The 22,772-nt window shown below is 44.3% G+C and overlaps 2 protein-coding genes across 5 annotated transcripts in view; both read right to left on the reverse strand.

Moving 5' to 3' along the window:
* Nucleotides 1-11,952, reverse strand: part of cacnb2a (calcium channel, voltage-dependent, beta 2a) — a 51,451-nt gene extending 39,499 nt beyond the window's left edge. For 3 of the 4 annotated variants that reach the window (XR_003932106.1, XM_030099871.1, XM_030099867.1), the window contains exons 1-2: nucleotides 11,921-11,952; nucleotides 10,020-10,112 (exon numbers count right to left, since the gene is read on the reverse strand). Coding sequence is in view for 3 of the 4 variants with exons in the window: in XM_030099871.1 (XP_029955731.1) it covers nucleotides 10,020-10,112; nucleotides 11,921-11,950 (123 nt within the window). In the remaining variant the exon portion in view is untranslated. Of the gene's footprint in view, nucleotides 1-3,419; nucleotides 3,632-10,019; nucleotides 10,113-11,920 lie in introns of those variants that run through there. The other variant, XM_030099869.1, reaches the window with a different exon arrangement.
* Nucleotides 11,953-15,379: 3,427 nt separating this feature from the next.
* On the reverse strand, nucleotides 15,380-22,220 carry LOC115394535 (zinc transporter ZIP12-like). The gene is made up of 13 exons (XM_030099866.1): nucleotides 21,994-22,220; nucleotides 20,926-21,215; nucleotides 19,946-20,263; nucleotides 19,657-19,864; nucleotides 19,296-19,456; nucleotides 18,983-19,154; nucleotides 18,337-18,509; nucleotides 17,761-17,916; nucleotides 17,403-17,483; nucleotides 16,353-16,425; nucleotides 16,055-16,213; nucleotides 15,774-15,961; nucleotides 15,380-15,514 (listed from the first exon to the last, which is right to left on the reverse strand). The coding sequence occupies exons 1-13, from the start codon at nucleotides 22,133-22,135 to the stop codon at nucleotides 15,386-15,388; spliced, it is 2,250 nt and encodes a 749-aa protein (XP_029955726.1). The 5' UTR covers nucleotides 22,136-22,220; the 3' UTR covers nucleotides 15,380-15,385.
* Between the last annotated feature and the right edge of the window lie 552 nt (nucleotides 22,221-22,772).

The following is a 22,772-nucleotide window of genomic DNA, read 5'->3' on the forward strand; positions in this document are numbered from 1 at the left end:
CATCATGTATTATTGCAGCTTTACACTGGATTTACCCTCATCGGCTTCATATTGTATATCGCAGAGATCCTGAGTTGCACCTTTCCATCCACGCCTTCACTGTTTCCACACCGTGGAGCAGAGAGAGTTTTAAAACTCACACTGTCGGTTGTAACTGAAGCAGGGTCAGTGCACAGTGCGGCTGACATCAGTGTTTCCAGCCCGGAGCGGAGCTATACGCTATACAGGCCTCCACAGATATATATCACACTTTCCAGTCCGGCGGTGATGTGATAGATTATGTAAAAGCAGTAAAAATCCGCCTCAATCCGAGGCATTCCTGAGGGCCTCTGCGGCCAATTAGCCGCTCGGTTTCCGGACATTTCCATATCTTCTGGAAAGGTGAAAGAACGCATGTTCTCAGCCAAGGAAACCCTGCTGCAGTCTCCTCCGCGCTGGCGCCGCGCTCGTTACTGGGCGTGCATCCCAGCGCCTGGAAAACTGGGAATTCCAGGTCACACTTCTTGCCATGGGAGTTGAGCTCACCACTCGCCAGGCTCAACGGTTTCTGGGAAGAATTACACCCGTCTGTGTTTGCGTTTTCTCAGTCGCTACGGGGTGACTTCACAGCCTCCAGCAGGTCGCAGTTTCAAGTGATTTTCTACTTATCTACATTTAGCGAATTAAATCTTGAACAAAACAATGAATCATCCAGAGTCTGACTTCTTTTCGTCTGGTTCCCTCTCAGATTTCTGCTCTCTGGTTGGAGTAAATTATGCTGAAGACATTCAGAAGGCCTCCATAAGAATGACGTTTATTCTCCTTGTTTTCAAATTGAGGCTCGATCTCAGCTGACTGTCGTCAAAGGCCGGATACGCCACCAGCCGGGCTCCTCAGCAGTGACTCCTTCACTGGGTAAAGTTTCATTTTCCAAACATAAACTACATGACAGACAGTTCTTAACAACACATGCAGTTCTCACAAACAAACTATGATGCCTGGTACCCCTATTGCCCTGGCAATAACAACAACAAGAGGCAAACAAACCGAAAACTACCAGTCATTCCTGAAGCGGGACTGTCCTGGGACCGGCGATCCGTCCACAGCGAGCCCTGTCTCGGCCCACAGCGGGGCGGAAGATGGACGGACATTTATCCAAGCTTCTCAAAGCAAAAACAACAATTATTGCATGAATATTTTCATATTAGTATGAGTTAATGAGGAAGAAACAAAAATGGGAGCAATGCTGCATTCAGAAAAAAAAAAAAGCACTACGACAAAACTCAGTAAATATTTATACAAAAATGAAAGTTGAATGTTGTTGTTTTTTTTTTTTTTTCAAGTTTATAGAAGTGACTCAGACAGAAGTGACTACTGCTGCATCACGGTGAGCAGGGAAGCCTAGAAAACAAAAAAGGGGGGACTGGAGCAGACCCTGCTGTCTTCAATTAGCCGCGTTTCCGTGAGGAGCGTCTGGGACGGGCTGTCAGACGGAGTCCCATCCGGCCGGGTCTCCGTGCTCCACATTCCGTCCGCGGCAGAATTCTGTTCTGCCCCATTTCAGGCGTAAAGCGGCGGTTTACTGCTCCGTATTGGAAACATGTGAGAGGAGTGTCACGGAGAGACCGGCGTGTCACGGCAGCCGGGGTCCTCGCGAGTTCAGGCCCGGCGCCGCCGCCGCCGATGCCAAGAGGTCCATCCGGTTTCAGCTCCGCTCATTTCATTAATCTCAGTCATTAAACACAACCACATGTCGCCGGTGAGACGTCACCGCGGCCGGTGGTTTGTTTTCATGCAAACACCTTACACATGGGGTTTAGGCGCTGCGTGGCGTTTCAGCAGCTGGTCCCACGCTAATCCACTCATCAGTTAAATTAAAGCTTACTCAGTTGTACAGTAAACATTGATCCAGCCTACTGTGGTGCACGTCACACGAAATCAGATTGCATAACCAAACTACAGTAGTCTGCACCACTTTACCTACTATCTGAAATATCCGCGATTGAGGTTTCGTTCCAGCATTTCTAGACAGAATACGTCATAACGGGGCCACATGTCTTGGTGTCTTTTCAAAGGCTCGTCTGAATGAGATTCAGAAAAAGCAGCCATTAGGAGGAACTTGGACACAAGCAATGCATTGCGTGATGCTCAAAACTAGAACCTGTGCAAAACTCAAAGGACAGAATGTATTTCTTTTTCTGCCAAATAATTTCGAAACCAGACAACAACATTTACTGGCACTTTGATGCACGCCATTCAAGTTTTGCTCACTGTCAACAAACAGCTTCAGAGCTAGCATCACTGTAACATCAGAACATACTTATTTTGCCATAACGACTTTTATATGCTTCATTCTCAGTTTGAATCTGTTCGTGTTTTCAGAACATTTTGTTCCATCTTGCAGTGAGCCGTCTTAAAATCCAAGGATGACTTCATAATTCATTTTGTTAATGAATAAAAGATACACGGCTTCATGTAAATGATTTCTCTGATTACTGATGGCGTTCTTGGCAGTGTGCTACCAGTGTGTTTGTGTTTACAGTGTATGTGAGTGTAACGTGTGCAGGAGAGTGAAAGTGTGACATGGCCATCTAGTGGTAAAACTCAATCAGAGCGGATCAGTTTTATCTGCAGTGTTGTAGACTTGTGTACAAGAAGCCAAAATGCACTTATTCTTTGCACTGCCCTATTGATGGAGAGTGCACTGGAGACTGCAGTGAGATGTACGCTGCACACAGATGAATGAACTGATGCCAGCTGCAAGCAAATGATGGCAAAGAATGAATAAGATGTAAAAGGAAATGCACGTATCATCAAATTCTCCACCTCAAATCAATGCAAGGTAACAGAAAAAGAGCCACATTTTCTTCTTGCTGCATTTCATTTCAATAAACTTGCTGTAATGACACTTTACAACCGCACACATTCAATAAATCCAGAGCTGGAAAAGTGAAACTGTCACGCCGAGGTTACATGCAGCCTCGGCTCTCGGTCCAAGCCCAGGAATAAATATGAAATGAAAGATTTATTATGTCTGGCAGCACTGAGAACAGAGATCTGCGGAAACCTGAGGGCAGAGCTGGTGAGATATTTCGGTTAAATCCTGCAGCATTCAGGACCGTTTCGGGATAGAGATCTACACAAGCAGGGAGCAGCGATCGACATGGAGGGAGAGAGAGCTGGCAGGCGTCCACTGCCTGCCCAGACTGGCGCTTTGAAGCAACACTGATATATTCAGGAAAGTTCTGCATGTATGGAAACATCTGCAAGAATAAATTCTATAAGAATAAATAATTCTGACAGCATGAGCCATCATGGAGCAATTATAGCAGAGCACATTCGTCTCTGCCTGCTGGCTTCGGCAAACTGTTGGATTCATCAGATTCCTAATCCGTCTCACACGGTCCTGTAACCTCGCAGCACCGGAGCCACAAACTCACATATGGAAGCGCTGCTCTCCGGCGATGGCCCAGCCCACAGCACGGCATGAAGGGGACCAGGGAGGGGAGGAACGGAAGGCCGTCTCGCAGACTCCCCTGTCAGGCAGCGGCATCTACTCAGCCTCGGTCCATGCTTGCAGACGTGGCTCACAGGGTCGTGGACCGCCGAAGGACGCAGAGGAGGACGGCGAGAACAGGAGGTATCCTCAACGGAGGAGCGAGCAGAGGGAGCAGAGGACTGCTGTATCCAAACCGGCCCCACGACTTCTGTCCATCCCTCCCCACGTGCGCGTCTAATTCCTCCCCCCCCGGGATCCAGAAACTCTGAGATCTGAGAAAAGTCAGATTACGACGCTCCCCGCCCTCCACCTCCTCATCTTCCTCCCATCTCCAGACTGTTGCGGCGAAGTGTCCACCGGCCGAGCGGCGAGGTGCAACGTCTGGACCGGACTGTTTACCCCACCCCGAAATCTGTGCACGCGCCAGCAGAGCCTCCGCGCTGCTGCCAAATCCTCTGCAGCGCTGCTGTGCTGTGGCAGAGACGCACCGCTGCAGGGTGGCACGGCAGTTCAGCCGCCAGTGGATTTACACACACTCCCTGTCACACACACACACACACACACACACACATACAAGTTCCCTCTCAACAGGGGGAGGAGGTGGAGTTCAGAGCGTCCTTTATTGACCGCTGTCTCCTGCTTCCTAATGGAGGACACGCCTCTATATTCCCTCACCTCTCATCTTCCCTCTCATCCAAGGTTGAGTTTGCTTTAAAACATTGACACAAACACACACACACACACTCCCCCCCTGCTTTACTCACTTTGTGTATTCTCTTCTTAGATCAGCTTTTTCCTTTCTCTCTCTCATTTGAGAAAGCTACTGGTTGCTGAAGAGGCTGCACTGTGTTTGTGTATGTGTGTGCATGTGTGTGTGTGTGTGAGTGTGTCAGGAGCAGAGTAGCAGTGCAAGTCCGCCTGTGGCGCAGAGGGAAGCCTCTCGCACGGTGAGCGGAGTGTCACCGCAGAGGTAGAGCGCCTGCTACTTGTCGCCGTCCTCCTCCCCTCTCCTGCTGCGTTCAGGTGATTGAGTCCTGAGTGACGCCCGGCTCCACTGCTGCGTCAGCCAGAAACGCCGTTTTTTTCTATTTCCCCCCCCCACATCATGTCTCAGCAGTAAACGACAGAGCCGGGGCGGGGATGCAGGGGTAACATTCATACGAACAGCATGGCTGTGGATGCTTTTCTTTTCTGCAGCTCATCTGGCAGCAAGGGCAGCAGGGTACACAGCGTGAGCTACTGGGCTGAATTTTAATGCTTTGACAGCGCTCGTCCTAAATCTATTATGGATTCAGGACATCTGCAAATTATGCGGTGATATTAAAAAGTTATTACGGACTGAAAGTTAATGAATACGAATAGATAATAATAGCCTCGTCGTGAAATTAGAGGGATTTATGTTCATGAAGATGAAAACCAGTAAAGACAGTGTGGCTTTCAATCAAAATGTGAATATTTTAATTTATGGCGGCATTTGTTAGTTATTTAGGATTACTTTTCCTTTTTTTTTTTATATATATACCCGAAACTCCACCATAATTCTGAGTCGAGCTTTCTTCAGTTTTGAAAACATCATCAGTCACGATCAGCGCTGTTGCTCGTTCTGACGCGGACTGTCAGCGGGATAAAAACATGATTCCCGCTGTCAGGTAATGTGTCAAAATGAAGACAAACTCAGTTTTCCATCTTCGGAAAGCAGAAGCGATCCCCATTGTTTCCACAAAGCGACTCCGGCTTTTGATAAGAACATATCATCAGTCTTTCGCCTGTAAGGCTTCTGGTGAAAATAACACCGGCTGGAAGGACCACACGGTGCTTTGAGCTCATCAGTGATAGTATGTGTGTGTGTAAAAACAGTATATCTTCCCAGGTCTGACAAACACTCAGCTGAATGTAAACCCAGGATCATCTTTCATCAGTATCGAGGCTTCGTTAGTTTACTGCCAATATTTTACCGGCTGACGTGTGTCACCGTGATGGAGAGGCCTCATTATCCAGACAGAACCGCGCACCTTACAGTGAGAAAGGAGTCCTATCTATCAGTTCACCTGTCGGCGGCCGCCCCCCCCGCCTCAGAGGTGATCATCGCTCAGCTGCGGGTGATGAACATGTCTGCACAATAACACGCCGCCTATTTGATTTGGGTATGAGCTTTTGAGGTTTTACTCAATGTGCTGCACAAATTTCTTCTTTATCAGACGCTGTTCACAAAACGCACAATGACAGGTTGATACAAAGATCACTGAAGTAAGAGAACAGTAAAAAGGCTTCTGCACTCTCTCTGCTTCACTACCCGGAAGAGAGTCCCAATCAATCACACGGGCAGAAACAGTGATCTCTCAAGGCAAGACTAGGGGCTAATTAAATTAATCCATCTTATGATTAAAACAAGAAAAAAAAAAAGGAGAGGGAAGGTACAGTTGCCAGTTACACATCAAATGAAGGAACTTCCTGCTTTTCTGCTCCACGAGACAGATTTATGGATCTGACTGTTCCACGATCCGAGTATTAGTTTATCTTAGATAAAACAGATGGATTATATCAGATATAAATCTCCACAGTACAATATCAACATCAGAACTGCAGTTTATCTATCAGGGAACCTTTAAAGTGTTTTGGTGAAAAATTATTCAAATGCAAGACTGATGTTTCACAATTGTAGGAAGCAACCTTGTGTGTGTGTGAGTGTCTGTGTGTGTGTGTGTGTGTCTGTGTGTGTGTGTGTATCAAGAAACTGCCAAATTAATTTAGTCTTAGCTGCAGCACAGCAGGGTGGGGCGAGCAGGGAGGCAGGCTAACTTGGATTCAGGTCAAATGTAAAAGCAAAGCATGCCCTGCTCAAGTACTGAAGCCAAAGCTTTGAGGTCCGCAACTCAAAATCTGTCCTTTCTACCAATCAACAGATTTATGTGAAACATATCTTATGAGCGCCTGATCCTTAGATGATGTAATTTGAAAATAAAAACAATTAAAATGGTCTGAGTTTTTATTTACTCATGTACTGTCATTTAAAGGTGAAAAAAACAACAACACATACACTAAAGTATTTTCCACTAGATGGCAGTGTGGTGCAATAGTGATGGTGTGCACAGCAGCAGAGGATTACAGCTGCTTTTTTTGACTTCTTTGATTTTATACATGAAACAATTACTGTAGTCTGCAGCCATAAGTTACACTTGTTCTGGAAGTGAATGTTAGTATTGAGAAAAAGCTTCAAATTCGTTGGCAAAAAAGCCAAAAAGGTTCACAAGGTTAATGCAACACCTTTAAGATTAAATCGAGGCTGCCACTGTAGGTCATCATGCCAACGCACATGCATTATATAAAATCACAAGGTCTGCCAGATTTGATAATCGCTGCAGCCATAACAAGTGTTTTGTCCTTCTTTTTCTCCATTAAGTAGAAGGAAAGCTGGAGAATGATAGGAAGGGGGGGGGGCTTCCTGTGCTCACCGCCAGCCTTTCAGCACGAAGGGCTGAATGTACAGACGGAGCGAGCGTTCAGCAAGGGTCAGACGGCAACCACGAGGCATGTTCCTGCAGCTGGAAATATCATGAGAGCTGCACAGAGACAGAGGTGAAGGAGGCAGGAGGAGGCGGACGACACACACACACACACACACAAAACCATTTACATAAACATAATGAGAGTGGGAAGCCGCGAGAGGTTAATTATGACATAATACTCCATGAGTTATATAAACCACAGTTTCAACTGGTATGAATATACACCGAAACCGGGTTTTCTTTTTGCATTATTTGCTATACAGCAGATGAACTCAAGTCAAATCCTTTAATAAAAGGTGTTCTCCATTGGGAATAGTTACTCCAACTTTAGTTTTTTTTTTACTGAATACCCATCAACGGGCTGGAGACCTGTCCCATGTGTGTCCTCGTCTTTTACCTTGACATCCCCACACACTGCTCAACTGACGGTATCGCTTCAGAGGAGCCAAAAAAAACAAAGTGATTAGGTATTTATCATTAGCAATTTCACATTAATCCGACCTGACAGAAGAAATGATGCTCGAGGACTCGCTGTCTTTTTTTAACTTCACTACCCAGGAAATACTTTTATACACATTCTTTCAAGCCGTTCATCCACTTGTATTTAATCCAGCTGTTTGTTCTGCGCTTTGTTTCTCGCTCTCTGTGAGGCACTTTGTTAGGACTGTTTTTAGAGGAGCGCTATATAAAGAAAGTTTATTATTATTCAGGGTCATGGGGGACTGGATCACTTCCCAGGATGCAACAGACGAGAGCAGACACTCAAAACACAGTGCCTGTCTACGGATGGACAATCACCTAGAAGATGACCAGAAAACACAGCAAGTTTCACAACATAAAATCTATTCACAGATCCAGTAGATGTGTTCAGTATTTAGTCCGAAGCCAATGTGTTTGATACGTGTCAAAATGAAGGTTACAGTGATTTTGCCTGTGGTGCTGACCGTGCCTGGAGACCTCCGCTTTATCTGCATCCACAGCCTTCGTGTGGAGCCTCGGTAATTCATTAAAACAAGGGAGGAGCGAAGAAGATAAAAATGATAAATGCTCACATTTGGTCCTTCCTGTCGAGCCATATCGACTGCAGATCAGCAGATGAATGTTCCCTGAACAACTAAGTCCATTATTTGTGATTATGGAGCGCCGAGCTCAGGACACTGCTCCCAGCATGCACAGAACATGCAGACCGCTGCTCAGTTTCCTGAACACCAGGATGACAAATGTTCTTGCTTGTAAACGGTTGTGAATGTCTAAACCAGAAACTAAGTGCATGCATCCCTCCCCTGATGATGGACAACATATTGTTCTAGTGTTTGTAGTATTGGAATTCATCGCATTTCAATTCGCCCCAAAACACACAAACAAGACAGTGATGTGCCGGCAGTGAGCCGGTTCCTCTGCTCTCTGAAAGAGACCACCTACAGATAAATAAAAATAAACGATCCACCTGACGATGCTGGAGTTTGCTCACAGATCCATGAGCAATGCCCCCTTTTCTTTCTCAATGGACTGCTGAGCTGCAGCTCAACGCTGACCTTGTCCCTCCCACGGCTGAGCGTCTGGTCCGGCCTGGACTTTCATCCCCCCCACCCCCTCCGGGCTTCAGGACAGGACCACGGGGAACGTGTCTCATCCTTTCTCTGGCAGCCTACTCTCCGTCTGACCTCTGGCCCGTCTATCTGTAGGAGCATGAGTAATCCTGTCCTTCAGGAGATGTTTATACGCAGTTACTGGAAATGTGTTTGAACGCTCGAAGCTCTGCCGGATCGATCGCATGCTGACCCCGATGAAAAGTTCTCGAGACACCTACAAGAATATAAGGACTGTGAGGCACAAAAGCAGCCGGCCAGATAGAAGCGAGAAAAACTCCGAAACAGATTCTTTTAAAATCGTTCTTCCGCCCTGGCAGGTTTGACTGTTCACAGTGAAAAGACAGAACTGGAGGACAGAGCGACGAACAGCCCCGCTGAAGTTATCCTGCTCTGCCATTAGCTCAGACGCCACGCCCTCATTTTTCTGTGAATAGTGAAAACAATCACATTCGGTATGATTGAGCACGAGTCGAGGGAACGGGGTCAGACGAAAACTGCCGCTGCGATGACACAACTGAGGAACAGTATTTACATTATCATCCAAACAGAGGAGAAGTTACTGGAAGATCTGCTATTTCTGGGACCTCGGTGGAGCAAATACCTAAAAGAGGATATTTCTTCTGGGCAGACACGAGCGTCGCTGGGCCTGAAACACATCCCTGGACTGTCTCTCGTTTGAATGGCCCAGAATGGCCTTTCAATAGGATGTGGTGTTGCACTGAGTGATGACTGTGAATTTAGGGGAACTCCTCATTTGGAGAAAAGACTGTGGGAATGGGCACACGGTCCCAGGGGGTGGCAGGAAAATTGGGCAATTTCTCACTAAGCAGCTCGTACCGAGCCGCAGCAGCGCTCATTCAGAAGTTCTCGGCGGCCGTGAGAAGAAGCAGGCGGCGGTCTCGGAGGTGTGTTTTCTCTGATCCCCTCAGCTTCCCGTCGATCCGCCGCCGCCGTGCCAAAGACGAGGCGATCTGTGCCTCCTCCAAAAAAGGCAGAAACATTTCGGCAGGAGCGCGCATCCCTAACCCAGCCCACGGCGTCCCTTTTCAGGTCTGCTCTACAAAGACCAGACTCGAGGAGTGTGTACCTTGCAGGGTCTGTTTTATACCAGGCCGGCGCGTTGCTGCGGCGCTCAAAGCGCCCGGGACGCAGGTCCGAGGAGAGCCGGCCACTCCACATGCTGTACCCACTGTGTTTATCTGGAGCTTTCAAAGCTCTTCTCATCCCTGATAGACGATGGTGACGCAGTGCTCTTACGCAAGATTGCATTTATTGTATTTCCCAAATCTCCAGTGGATACTCAACAGTTACATATTAAAGTTTTGTAACTGTAAACTTTTTTTAACCATCCAGGAGTAGGAATCAGCTGGGAGACAAGAGTCAAGCCCAGTGGCTGAGAGAGAAGAAGATCCAGGGTTTTAAAACCTGAGCTGCCGCACTTACCTGGCGAACAAGGCTGTTGGTTGTGGTGTCGGACGAGGTGCTGCCATCTGAGCCTTTAAAACGGCCTTTCCTTCGAGCGCCTCTGTTTTGAGACTTCGGAGCAAAACAGGACAGAATAAAACAGTTTTATCATCATGAAATCTCTTCTTGACACATTAGCAGTGTGAGAAAATAAGGACAAAGTCCACATGCACATAGACTCAGAACCAAGTAATCTACATGTGAAAATGAGCGTTAAGCAATCAAAGGTACATTTTATAAACGTCTTGAAGAAAACCAATAATTATTAGGATAAAAAAAAATGCCTATAAACTGCAGATAGTTAACCAGATGTTGAAGTTTAATCAGCCGCCCGGAACACTTAAATGTATCTTTGTATTTACGTCAACCTGATGTTAAGGCAAAATTAACATTTTGTACAAGTTTGTGTTACTAACTCAAACTTTTTGTAGCCTCATCAAACCCATCCACCAGGTACAACCATAACCAGTCACTCTCAGTTAAATTATCATAGTTAACAGTGCTTTATTCAAAGTATAATATTATGACATGTCTCATATGATGGCGGCAATTATGTGGGTGGTCTACTGTGCGTAGCTGGAAAAGTAATGCACAAGTGCTTATACGGCATACTGTACGTTGCCAATAGCAACCGTAAACCAGAAATTCATTTCGAAGCTGCCTTTTATTCCAGCCTGCTCCCTCGGGACATGTTAATCATGCACATGAAGAGAGAGCAGAGAGACGGTTTCTTAGGAGTGTTTCCTTTAGACCAGTTTAAGCTGCCAAGAGAGCGAGACAGCGGATAACCACTGAGAAATAACATCATACTCTAAAATAATCACATTCCACTTTTATGTTCTCTCATTTGTTTCGTATGTTGAAAGTCCTTTAAAGATTTATTTTTATATGCAGGCAGTGTTAAGGACATTTACTTGAGTAGAGTTATGATACCAACAAAGAAATCCACTTTATATCGGAGAATGAAGTCCCACCCAAACTGTGACATACATGTTTATATTAGTTGAACAGGTGTTGTGAATCACGGTAATTTGAGGCATTTTTTGTGATTCTGTCTTGCAATAGCAATTTAGTCATTGATTAAAACAAAAATGTATTTATTTTTTATTTATTTAGTTTGCTTTCAACTTACAGCTGGCTTGTTTCTTGTTGTTGATCCAAAATCATTTGTTTATTTACCACATTCAATCAAGACATTTTTAAGAGACAGCTATTTGTCATGTAGTTTCAGAGTAGATGTAGGATGTCCCAGATTATCTAATGACTGCATACCTAATTTCAGCTCTGAATAATGAAGACAGAAGTTAAACTTTCATTTAAGCCGTGTTTGCTTAACCAGGTGGTTTTTACACTATTACAATATTGGTCAAATCTGTGTAGATATAAGAAATACCTCTTCCAAGACAAGGAAAATAAAACCTGAAATAATATTTGTGATTTAACAAAGTCACTAAAAAGAAGATTTCTGGTGAATACTAAGCTATACATTTGTCATAGAACAGAAAAGACTTATTAATTCATAAAATCATCCTCAGTTTACTAAAACAATTAGCAATATCTCCACTATGTAAGTGAAATATAATACACGACAACATAATATAATTATGTATAACATTATTTGCCAATTGTTTGCTTTTTGGTATATTTGGCAAAATCATTATCAGATTTAATACAAACATTAAAAAAAACACTAATTACTAAATAATGGCCTCACGCAACACAGTCCTCGTGGATCAGGGACAGCCAATGGCGTCGAGGGAGGAGAGCGAGTGGGGAACAGGTGAGGAACATGAAACGACTGCTCCACCCGAAGTTTTAGGTAAAACTACACAAGAGCACACTTTGCATAAAATACAAATGTGGAATTAAAATGAACTTACTTGCAAGGTGGAGTGCTCGAAGGAATCCATGCGTTTGTGCGGAGCTCGTGTGTTCGGAGTGTTGTTGAAGACCATCACACCCGAACACGCCCGTCTGGACCCAGGTCCCGGTCAGACGGGAGCATCTTTACACTTATTTCAGGGAGTTGATGAGAGAAGGAGCCGCAGCTCCGCTGCCAGTCTGGAAGTTTGAGAGTGAAAAAGGAGGAGCCTGTTCGGAAGACACAGGCTCGCAGATTTCTTTCTTTCTTTTTTTTTTTTCCCCCTCTCTCTCAACTTCAGATGATGAAGGGTGAATTGAATTCTCGGATAATGAAGCTCTCAGCCTCGCCGAGCCTCCTCATCAGCTCCTTCCCACACCGACTGAGAGCCCTGCAGCTCCCGCAGCCCTCATCCAACGCCAACACCTCTGCCTCCTCTCAGCACAGAGGCATGGATGAGATGCACAGCATGCTGGGAACCGGCTCATTCAGACTGCTCTAGACTGGCAAAGTTCTGCAAGTGAGGGGGGGGGGGGGGGGGGGGGGGGGGGGGGGGGGGGGGGGTGTCAATCCTGTAAGGTGATGCACAATTATATATTTATAAACGCTCAGTGCTTTTAATGTCTTCACTTGGCCTTACCTGTGTGAACATAAACAGAGAGCCCCAGAGAAACCAAGTACTGTGTGGCCCAAATGCCTCATTTATCAAGTCTTACAGTTAATTATGAGAGCTGTTTTTACACACACTGCTTCTAAAAAAAAAAAAAAAAACTTTTTCCATCCAGCCCCCAGCCCTCAAGGCTTCTCATTCTATTCTTCATTGCCATCTGGTGGCTTCATGTACATTTGCAATTTGGAAAGCGCTCTACAACGATATACATTAGACCCTGTTTTTAGTGACAGCGCATTTTGTTTTCATCATGGGAATTCTCAAATTTAAATGATTGTGGACATGAGCTGAAGATAATGGCTTTGGCTGCATGCTGGGAAATGTAGTATTTAGAGACGAGTTCTCAAGTTCTTCACTGTCTAAAAGGACAAGATTGTCCCGATGCACTCCATACAGAGACATTTATTTTATAAAAGTATTTATAGCCTACTAGTTCAAGTCAAGACATTGTAAATGGTTTTGGCATACAACAACAACAAAAAAAGATTAATTAGATATGGATGTATTTTAAAAAAGTAGTAAGCAAAGATTGCACTGTCTCACTGTCAGTATTTGTTGAACCAGCTGAGTTTCACTTGATAACAACAGGTGCAAAATACTCTCAGCCAGATCGTTTTGCTTCCAAGGAGAAATACCTCCATATTTCCTGTTCTGTGTTTCTCTCTTCACTCCTGTTTTGTTTCGGTGCTCTGCTGCCCTGATGACCCAGGAGCTGAACTCTTCCTCTGGCAGGCCTTTGCTGAGCAAGTGTTCACACACCACCAATACCCAGATAAAAGCCGGCCTTTCCTTCCTCCGTCCTGGCAGCAGTTGCCTTGAAAAGGTGCACACATGCCAAAAAATGTCTTTGGTGCGAAGGAGTGGGGTTTACACACACACACAAAAGTCTGTCGAAGCTTTCCTGAAAGAGTTGGCATTTCTAAAATAACAACAGAATTGCTCGAATAAGAGAAAATGCCATGGACTTCCTCCTATTGTTCGAACAGTGCTGGGGAAGCCACAGTAATCGGCGTCAGCTTTTTCTGACGTGATAGCTAAACAGTCTGATGACACTGTCGACACATCTGACTGAACAATTTGCCCATGAGCGTAAGATAGCAACCTAATCCCCACGCCACTCGTGCAATGAAACTAATCCCCGGCACAGACATGCTTCAATTTTACTCAATTAATGTTGTCGAGCGCCAGACTTTTAACTACAGCGAGCTAATTAAAATGAGTATGAAAGTATTCCCATTCGCCCACTCGCTCTGCCGGTTTTTCAAAATCCAATATTTTGTACAAATATTTGATTTATTGTGTCTGATACATCTCATTGTGCTAATGCGTTCATCACAGCCTTTTCTTCCGCCCCCTCCCGTTCCAGGCCCACTCCGAGCGGCAGAGAGCGCGTGCTCCGTGTGGGTCGGATCGCTGCAGCGAGCGTTAGTCATCCAGGTTGGTGGATGAGAAGAACAAGTAGCTCAGGTGGGTGGAAGTGCCCTCATGTTGGATCACAGGGAGGCCTCAAAAAACAAAGAACAATTCCTCTGAGATGAGAAGCCGAAGCACAGCAACGGTTTTCAAAACGGGGCCCTCCTAAAATAAACTATTAGAGAACAGCTTACGCCTGACAAAACGGTTTCAGTGCGTCTTTTGTACCTGATGTAGGACTTTCTCATGTCCCCATTTACCTATTCTGATTTTGTACACTTCTTTTTAAATAAGCAATCGGTCATCTTCAATTTTACAGGTTAAAATCCCCTAATAATATTTCTCAATAATGTGGAATTTTCCTGGAAGCCACTACTTTGTGTAATTTTATACTTATTACAGAAAATGCATTCTTTGAAGCATTAGGGGTTTTTAACCTTAACTTACAAAAGGATTGCATGACTGAGAGGAACTAATTAAATACGGATTAAATGTTGACTTACTGAGGCCAGACGGTCGTGGTTTTGCTTGGACTCTCACCTCAGAGTGAGAATAACTTCAGATTGAGTTTAGTTGGGGTCGTTCTGTGAATAGTTTCTGTGTTGATTGAGGGTTTTTTTGGAGGTACTCAAAAAAAAAACAAAAAAAAAACATGCATTTCACATTAATTGGTGACTCTAGGCATTATTGTGTCTCTCCATCTTTGGTAAAGAGCAATGCTGAGACAATAGAAGATCCCTTCAGTTATTTAATTAACATGAGATATTCGAGCACAGTCTCCACCTTCCTTTGAGATTGTTCCAAATGTCACAGTTCTTTGACGCGATATATTTTTAAATTATATGAATATTACAAGCATTTATAGTGACACTCGGACCAACAAAGTACAAAATCAACAAAACTCCAAATGGATGTGACGATTATAAAATTACTTTCTCATCGGTTTGAGGACAATAACAAAAAAAAAAAAAATAGATTTACAATAAATGTAAAATAAGTAGTTTTACAATACTTGACAATACTGAATCATTTTGATTGTCTGAGGCAACATGAAAATTTCACAGAGCAACAGCTTCAGCTGTGCTGCTGCCAAACTCGACATTTAGTGTCCGGATGCAGGCACTCGTCATACCTAACATAGAAAAATAAATCATTACATGTAGAAAAAGAAAAAGTATACATGTAACTATACAGTACATGGCATTTTGGAGATCCAGAGCTGAGACTACATCCTCATGAAACACTCACTTTTCGAGCAATAATGATGTTACAACGTGCTGGTTTCACAACCAACAGCAATTATTACAATGGAGGAAAACAAACAAACCAAAAAAAAAACCACCCTAAAACAAGTCAGTGTTGGCTTCAGTTCAGCCTTGTCTGGAGAGATATGTGCTTTGCTTAGAATTTGAGTTCATGTTCAAAGAGTGCGAGCAACAAAAGACAGGCCCAACCCAACAGGAGGCCCAGGTTCTGGAGGAGAAACATGAGACACGGTCGGTCGGTCTTCACTCGGCTCATCTCTGGAAGCTGAACAAAGAAAGCAGAAAGAAGAGTGAAAACATTGTTCATATCACAAGAACAGAACAAATCCACTGATTCCTGCTTGCAACCATTAATCAACTTTGATTAATTCGCCCCGAATAAACCAGAAGATAAAAATGTTCACATCTGTTAAGGCATTTGGACATTAACCAAAGATTTTGTTTAAAGCTACATGTCGTTACGAATAAAAAAAAAGAATTATGTAGAAGGTTATCAGACTCGTCACTGTTGATGTGTTCCTTACCATTTCTACAAGTGACAAGTAGAGAAAGATGCCTGCAGTGACCGAGAATATCCACTGCTGGACTTCTATCTCAGAGGAGACAAAGAGTCCGATGTAAAGGCCCATGAAGGCCGTCAGCGCGCTGAGAAAGTTCATGAGCACGGCGGTCTTCACCGAGAGTCCTGAGCTGAGCAGTACTGCAAAGTCTCCTTCAAAGACAGGAAAGGCAGAGACGATGAGTCAGTCGGATTGCCTCCAGGCAGCTGCCGAAAAAGCGACTAATCAACACTGCGACCTCTCACCCATCTCGTGAGGGATCTCATGGCACAGGATGGCCACGGTGGTCGCCATGCCGGTCTCCACCGACGAGGAGAAGGCGGCCCCGACGACCAGGCCATCTGCAAAATTATGAAGACTGTCTCCAACGATTACCATCACAGCCAGCAGAGGAACCCCTTGCCCTGCGAACACAAAGAGAGTCTGTGCTGTCGGCGCTCATCCCCAGACCGTGACAATTGCTTTGTGGCGCCCGGCAACTAATTAGACGGTACAGCATGTTCATCTGTGTGCGGCTTTCTCTGAAGAAGCGGTTTAGCTTACTCTGCTGTGAAGGCCTCTGTACGCCTGTATGTTCTGGAGATATCTCCGTACACTCCAAGTCATCCACTGGTCCCTGCAGGAGAGATTATATCATTATTCACAGCAGGGATTCAAACAATATTTGCTTTTGATTCAGTCGTCGCAAATCAGACACAAGAGGTTTGTGTTTTCTGACTGCAAATGCGGCTTTAAATTGAAAGGTCTTCCTCTTTCACGCCAATCCTTAGGTCCAAAATGTTCAACCAATTAGGTAAGCGCTGTATGCATATGATTCAACACAAGCGTGAAGTACTTTCTGAATGATTCAATGCTTCTCATTCTCCAGCATCCTACATGCTCTGTTCCTTTACCCCCTCCCACACCACTCCTCTTTAACTGTTATGTAAGAGCAATGTGAGAACGGTTTATGTGGATTTCGCTGGATTAATACTGCTGCCTGCTTGCCTAAAAGTTTTGGATGGAAGATGATTGCGTCGAAATCATGCCAGTGTGTTGCACAGTCCCTAAACTTGTCACAACTAGGAGTGAAAGTTTTCTTGTTTAGGGCAAAAGTGTTACAGATCAGCAGGGGTCAGAGGTCTGCATGGTGAAGGATAGAGACTGAGAATACGGTATGTGCTTAGGTACTACTACATATGAAAATGATCATAACAGTTTCTTTCCAGCCATCTAAACGGGCTTCTTTAAAATAACAAGAAGAATTAGAGAATACACAGCTCCTAAATATTCCAGCATGAAATCAACCCTGAACATCTGAACCTTGAATGAAACAGTAGCAATGTTCACAATGTACACCAGAAACAAGTGGGAAAAAAAAGTGTTCACTTCAGCTGTAAAGCCTTATTTCCTCTCTTTATTCTGCAAAAGTGCACACATGGTGTAATGTACAGCAGTTTGATGATTAATTTCCTAGAACTGTCTTGTCACAGTCCCTATGGACTTCTTTATCACTTAGGTAAATAGCAGGGATGATGATGGGAATCGAGGCTTTCTGCCAAGGACGTTGTAGAAAAAATATCACAGCTCCGTGCTGGTTCTGATAAGACTCACCAGCTGTATGGTGGAGATTGATTTGCCCCTCTGTGAATGGCCGTTGCAGCTGAGCTCTAAGGACAGGTCACTGGAGTGACCCTGCACACAAAAGAAAGTCATGATGCTGCGGTTTCTCATCATGACACTTGAAAACTGTAACAGTATTTCAATATATATATATATATATATATATATATATATATATATATATATATATATATATATATTTATTTATATATATATATATATGTATATATATATATGTATATATATATATATATATATATATATATATATATATATATATATATATATATATATACATATATATATATATTTATATATTTATATGAACATCACAAAACAAAAATCTTACGTGGCTGTGGGAAGGAATCAAAAAGGAAAATATTCTTTCAATGAGGAAAAAGCCATAGATTCCAGCTATGATGCCCAGAATCTTCCAGAGGTACTCCTTCTCCTCAAGCTCATCACCAATGTCATGACTATGAGTGGAATCATGGAGGCCAAGGATCTGCAAAAACCAGTGAAAAGGAACGAAAAGCAATTCACAATGGACTCATATACTGCTCAAAAGGTTAGGGATATCTGACTTTCCAGTAAATTGTATGGTAAAGGTAAAAAGTCCATGCAACAGTGAAATTATATCATGAAATTAGGCCATTTAAGTTGAAGCATAACAGTAGTTTCCACATCTGATTTACACAGTTCTCAATAAGGGTTAGGTTTTAAAGGGCGGCCTTCAGGTCATTCAGGTTCTGGGTACAGAGTTACCAGTTCCATACGGCCACTCAGATGTGGCCTAGCACGCAGACCACCCTGATGTAAACACTTTCAAATGGTCTGACGTGACACCCAGACACAGAATATACCGAACATTATGTGAGTAGTGTATCTTCAGTAGCTCTGGATTCATGGTGTGGCGTCTTTGTACCTGAGGTATGAGGTGCAGGAGAGCGTCTCCGGAGAGCGTTCCCACCGCCAGGCCCACAAACAGCTGCAGGATGAGGGAGTAGGTTTCCTGACAGGAGTTGAAGAAGATCAAGCAGATACCGAACATAGAGCCCACTGTGATGAGCAGCACAGCAGCTGTGCTGTAGCCATACTCTGGAGAGAAACCAAAAAAACAAGGGCAGACAGGAGCTTAAGAAACACTGTATGCAATCTGTGAACAAAATAAAATAACTGCCTTTCTAAAATCTCTTCAAAACAAAATGAATTTTAGCTGAATTTGTGATTGTACTGTAAGCATGAGAACAATATTTTTTTTGTATATTGGACTTAAGAGAAGAACTTCTAACAATTTCAATCCATTTTATTGGAAAAGTATATCAAAAATTAATTGTAACACTAGTTGAGCGCTAACATGTGATTTCCAAATCGATTTGAATGAAACTGTTTATTTATTCAGCAATTATGTACTGTATCTTTGATTCATGCCAACAATTAACCATTGTCCACTTTGTTTTCAGATAGTGTCCGAAAATATAACATGACATTCAGTGATAAAATGCTATCCTGATTCCTACACGTACAGTATTTCCGTTTGCAGAGAGAAGCAGTGGAGTGAAATGTCTTACTCTCCACAGCAGTGGGTAGAGATCCTCTTGTTTTCTGCTCTGCAGATTCACAGGCATTGCCTAGCAACTGCTGAATGATGGCTGGGCAAATATGTCTGAAGTGCTCCTTGGAAATTGGCAAATGAGGATCCAGAGCAAAAATATCCACCAACTGATTGGCTGAAAAACACACCTGATTGGAATCAAAGAAAACAGATAAATAGGAGGATGAGTGGGAGGCTTTTCAAATCAAGTCTCACTGTATCTCCATGCATTTTACCGCCACGTGCATGATGTTTCTCCAGGTTGTACCAGTCGTTTATTTCAGTCTCACCTGTGCCCAGTCTCTGCTTTTTCCCTCAGAATCATGGTTGCAGTTATCCAATGCGTGCACAGCCAGCTTCTTTGAATTGCTTGTGATGCTCCGCCTCTTCCTGTGGGAGTGTGTTTTCACTTCTCTTCCTACTCCCAGCTGATGCAGCAGCTCCTCCAAGTCTGAGCAAAGAAACAGTAGCAGTCATGATATAATAGCAAGGGATGAAATTCAGCAACGTGTACTCATGTTCCAATCCCTTTAAGGCACAAACACACAATCAATTTGAAACATCATACATTACTTACTGTATGGTTTAAATGGTGCCTGCCTTCCCCCCCCCCGCCCCAATAAAAATTTTAAAATGTTTTCCTGAACTTACCAATAATCTGTAGGTTACTCGTTCGATTTAAAGACCGAAAGATGTAGTCCGTGAAGAAGGTCGGCGATGGGAGGTTGCTGCGCCGGAAGCAATGGCCCCGCAGCACGTGGCTGATGACCGCCGCTGCCACTTTGGGCACCGCGGACTCACCGGCGCCCGAACTCCCCGTAACGTCAACACTTTCTAGTAGATGAGCTGCATCGATACACTGTGGATCCAGAGATGTAAGATTAATACATAGGAGTACGTCTGCCATGATGGGACGAACTGCGAGAAAATAGTTCCTCACTTGCAAATCCGATGCCGTCTTCCCGCTGGAGGGGTCGTAGTGCTGGTTGATAAGCTGCAGAATACTCTCTGTCTCACTGGAGGACAGGAAGCGGTTGTCCTCAGCTGGATGTAGGTTGGTGAGGGCCAACACATAAAACTGGAAGTTCCCAGACGGGGAGGATGAGGAGGGACGGGGAGCAACGTTCGACACACACAGGTCTTGCAGATTGATTATATAGTACAGCAAAACGGTTGACATCCGCAGATAGTCCTCTTCTGTTAAGTAAGTCTTCCCATTGTCCTCAAGCACAGAGAGGACAATGTCTGATGTCAGGCACTGCAAAAACACAAAGACGAGTGAGATGGCTTTCGTTGGACCATTAAAACTGAAGGCTCTGCCAGGTCGTGTGAGTATTGACGTTCAGACATAAACTTCAGTGTTTAGCTTAAATGTTTAGTCAGCATGAGGTGCGGAAGAGGTCAGCTTAATAAAAGGTCTGTTTTCTTTTCTGTACACACTGTGTCGTGCTTCTTGGAAAAGGTTTCATGGTGCTGTTTGTGCTGTGGCAACTTGAACGCGAGCCCAATTAAACCCACGCACAAATCAGCCAAGGTTAGGAGAGTGGGTGAGCACTGTTCAATTTGAGGGAAAAAACAGCCTATTCAGTGAACAGAGACGGAATAGAAAAGCTTTACTGTTTCAATTCTTTAATGTTGTACTCTTTCGGCTTAAACAAATGCAAACTCCCATTTGTCAGTCCGCCTGCATGGACGTGCTTAGAACCTCTAGATCCACTCTTTGGAGTTTATTATGTCAAACTCAGAGATGTCAGGCCACTCAGCGTGAATGCCCCATACAGGTCAAGAACTTAAGCCCCTACATTCACGCACATTCCTGCCATAACGAGCATGCCTCCAGGACACAGAACGCAAAATAAGCACTGAATTTACTACATGTTGACGGTTAAGTGGTGACATTGGGACTGGGGTCAGCCTTACCTTCTCACACGTGTCCTGCGACGTACCGGTCTGCTCGGCGCAGTGCACTGCCTGCAGCAGCGTGCCGATCAGGTCGCTTGTCCTGTCCTTCTGGAGCGTCGCCTCTTTGCTCATCCCCAGGGGCAAATCCAAGGCCGTGAGGGCCTCCTGCAGGTACCCCTGGTCCTGCCCCTTCACCTCCAGTCCTCTCATGAGCAGGCATAAGTGAATCAGCAGTAGCAGCAGGCGTGGAGCGCTGTTCCTGAAGTGCATGTTGCTACCAGGGCTGTTTCTCCACGTCCTGGCACTGTCTGAAGAATCGAGTCAGAGAATTTAGAAAAAAACTGAGGGAGAAATTTACATCAAGGTGAATGACAATGGAGAACAGAGGAGCTTCTCAAAAAGAAGAGCAGCAGTGTGTTCTTGCTGAGGGAGGCGTTAATAATAGGCACTGCTGGTCCGCCGGGGGGACAGGAGGACTCGCCCGGCACTCTTCAACTGAACCAGCCCTTACTGTGCCCAATGGTCAGCCAGAGCCTGGGCCCCTCAGCCCACAACAAAAGGATTAGTGCAGGCAAGTGAGAGAGCACAGGGGCAGGGAGACGGGGGCACGAAGGGGGAGACTACAGAGAAAATCGGGAGTATTTTGGAAAACTAGAGACAAAGGATAAGTTGTTAATAATACCGTGAAGATGGAGACCGAGCTACTCGTCTACAATGAACTACTGTCAGTGGGAATGTTTAAAGCATCCTTGATATGTGTGTCAGTTAATAAAATTCCTTGAGTTAAAACATTTTTTTAAATGGTCTATTGATTAAAGCAGCCTCGGTTGTTGAGGACGAGCAGAGGCATTTGTGAGTAAGTTTCTATGCTGACATGAATAAATCACAAGTGATGCATAAATCCTAATTGTGCGTGATCTCTGAGTCATCAAGGATCAATCATACAAAGCAGAACATGCTTCCCAGCATCCTCCCACATCGTGCAGGTCGAATCAAGCCAGCAATGAGAGGACACGATGATTGCAGACAAATCCTGGAAGCTACAGTAACACCTGCAGTACAACCGATAAAGAAAAAAAAGCTTACCAGATGAACCAGGCCTGCTGTGCTCCCCTCTCTGCTGCTTTAACAGGATCTGATTTCCTCCTGAGATAAAGGCTTTCCCGTCGGATAAACAGAAGACGCGGCGCTTGTTTGGGGAGAATTCTTGGGCATCGGTGTTGTTCATAAAGCCCTCTTACGAGAAGTAAGAATTGAGTAAGCTCCCGAGGATTAGCTGCGACAGCCTTAGAGGACTGTGGTTTCCATGGAGAGCGCTGCCTCATTTTCAACAACGAGGTGATGGGGGGGGCCAGCCTTTGGTAGGGGTGATTGAGTGGCTGCTGTCCAACAGAGTAACACTTCAACAACAAAAAAACTCCCTTAAAAAACAGATTTTCTCTTAACCTTAATTATTTGGCTTTCTGTTATTAGCAGGCTCCTTAAAAACCTTTTACCTACATTTTGCTCTGAAAAATAAATTTTTGCTGCCAGAATTCTTCAAAATGTCATAATCAGCTTGTTGAATACGGCTGGTCACTCAACAATTACTTCAACAGTTTAAATACATTATTTAGCAGGGCTTCATTTATTCATTGTACTGATGAAATTTGCCATTTGTGTTTCTAAATTCCGGCAACCCAAAGCACTGTCTTCCTTGTGAATTGTGTTTCAAAAATGTGCAACGTGTTGAGGATATTGATTCGTGGCACCACTACAATCATTTATCATTGTTCACTTCACATCACTAACCTAGAGGTCAGAGAAGCAGACTTTGGATCGGGAATTCACAAGTTCATATGTCAAAGTCGATGGGTCACCACTGT

Source organism: Salarias fasciatus, chromosome 9 (genome assembly GCF_902148845.1).
Source record: "Salarias fasciatus chromosome 9, fSalaFa1.1, whole genome shotgun sequence".
Lineage (NCBI taxonomy): Eukaryota > Metazoa > Chordata > Actinopteri > Blenniiformes > Blenniidae > Salarias > Salarias fasciatus.

Excerpts from the sequence above, each read along its gene's own strand:
- LOC115394535 (XM_030099866.1), bottom strand. The coding sequence starts at position 22,135 with ATGAACAACACCGATGCCCAAGAATTCTCCCCAAACAAGCGCCGCGTC. Across the intron at positions 19,865-19,945 it reads AGACGGCATCGGATTTGCAA|TGTATCGATGCAGCTCATCT; the intron begins GTGAGGAACTAT and ends CTGGATCCACAG. Across the intron at positions 19,155-19,295 it reads AAAGCAGAGACTGGGCACAG|GTGTGTTTTTCAGCCAATCA; the intron begins GTGAGACTGAAA and ends GATTCCAATCAG.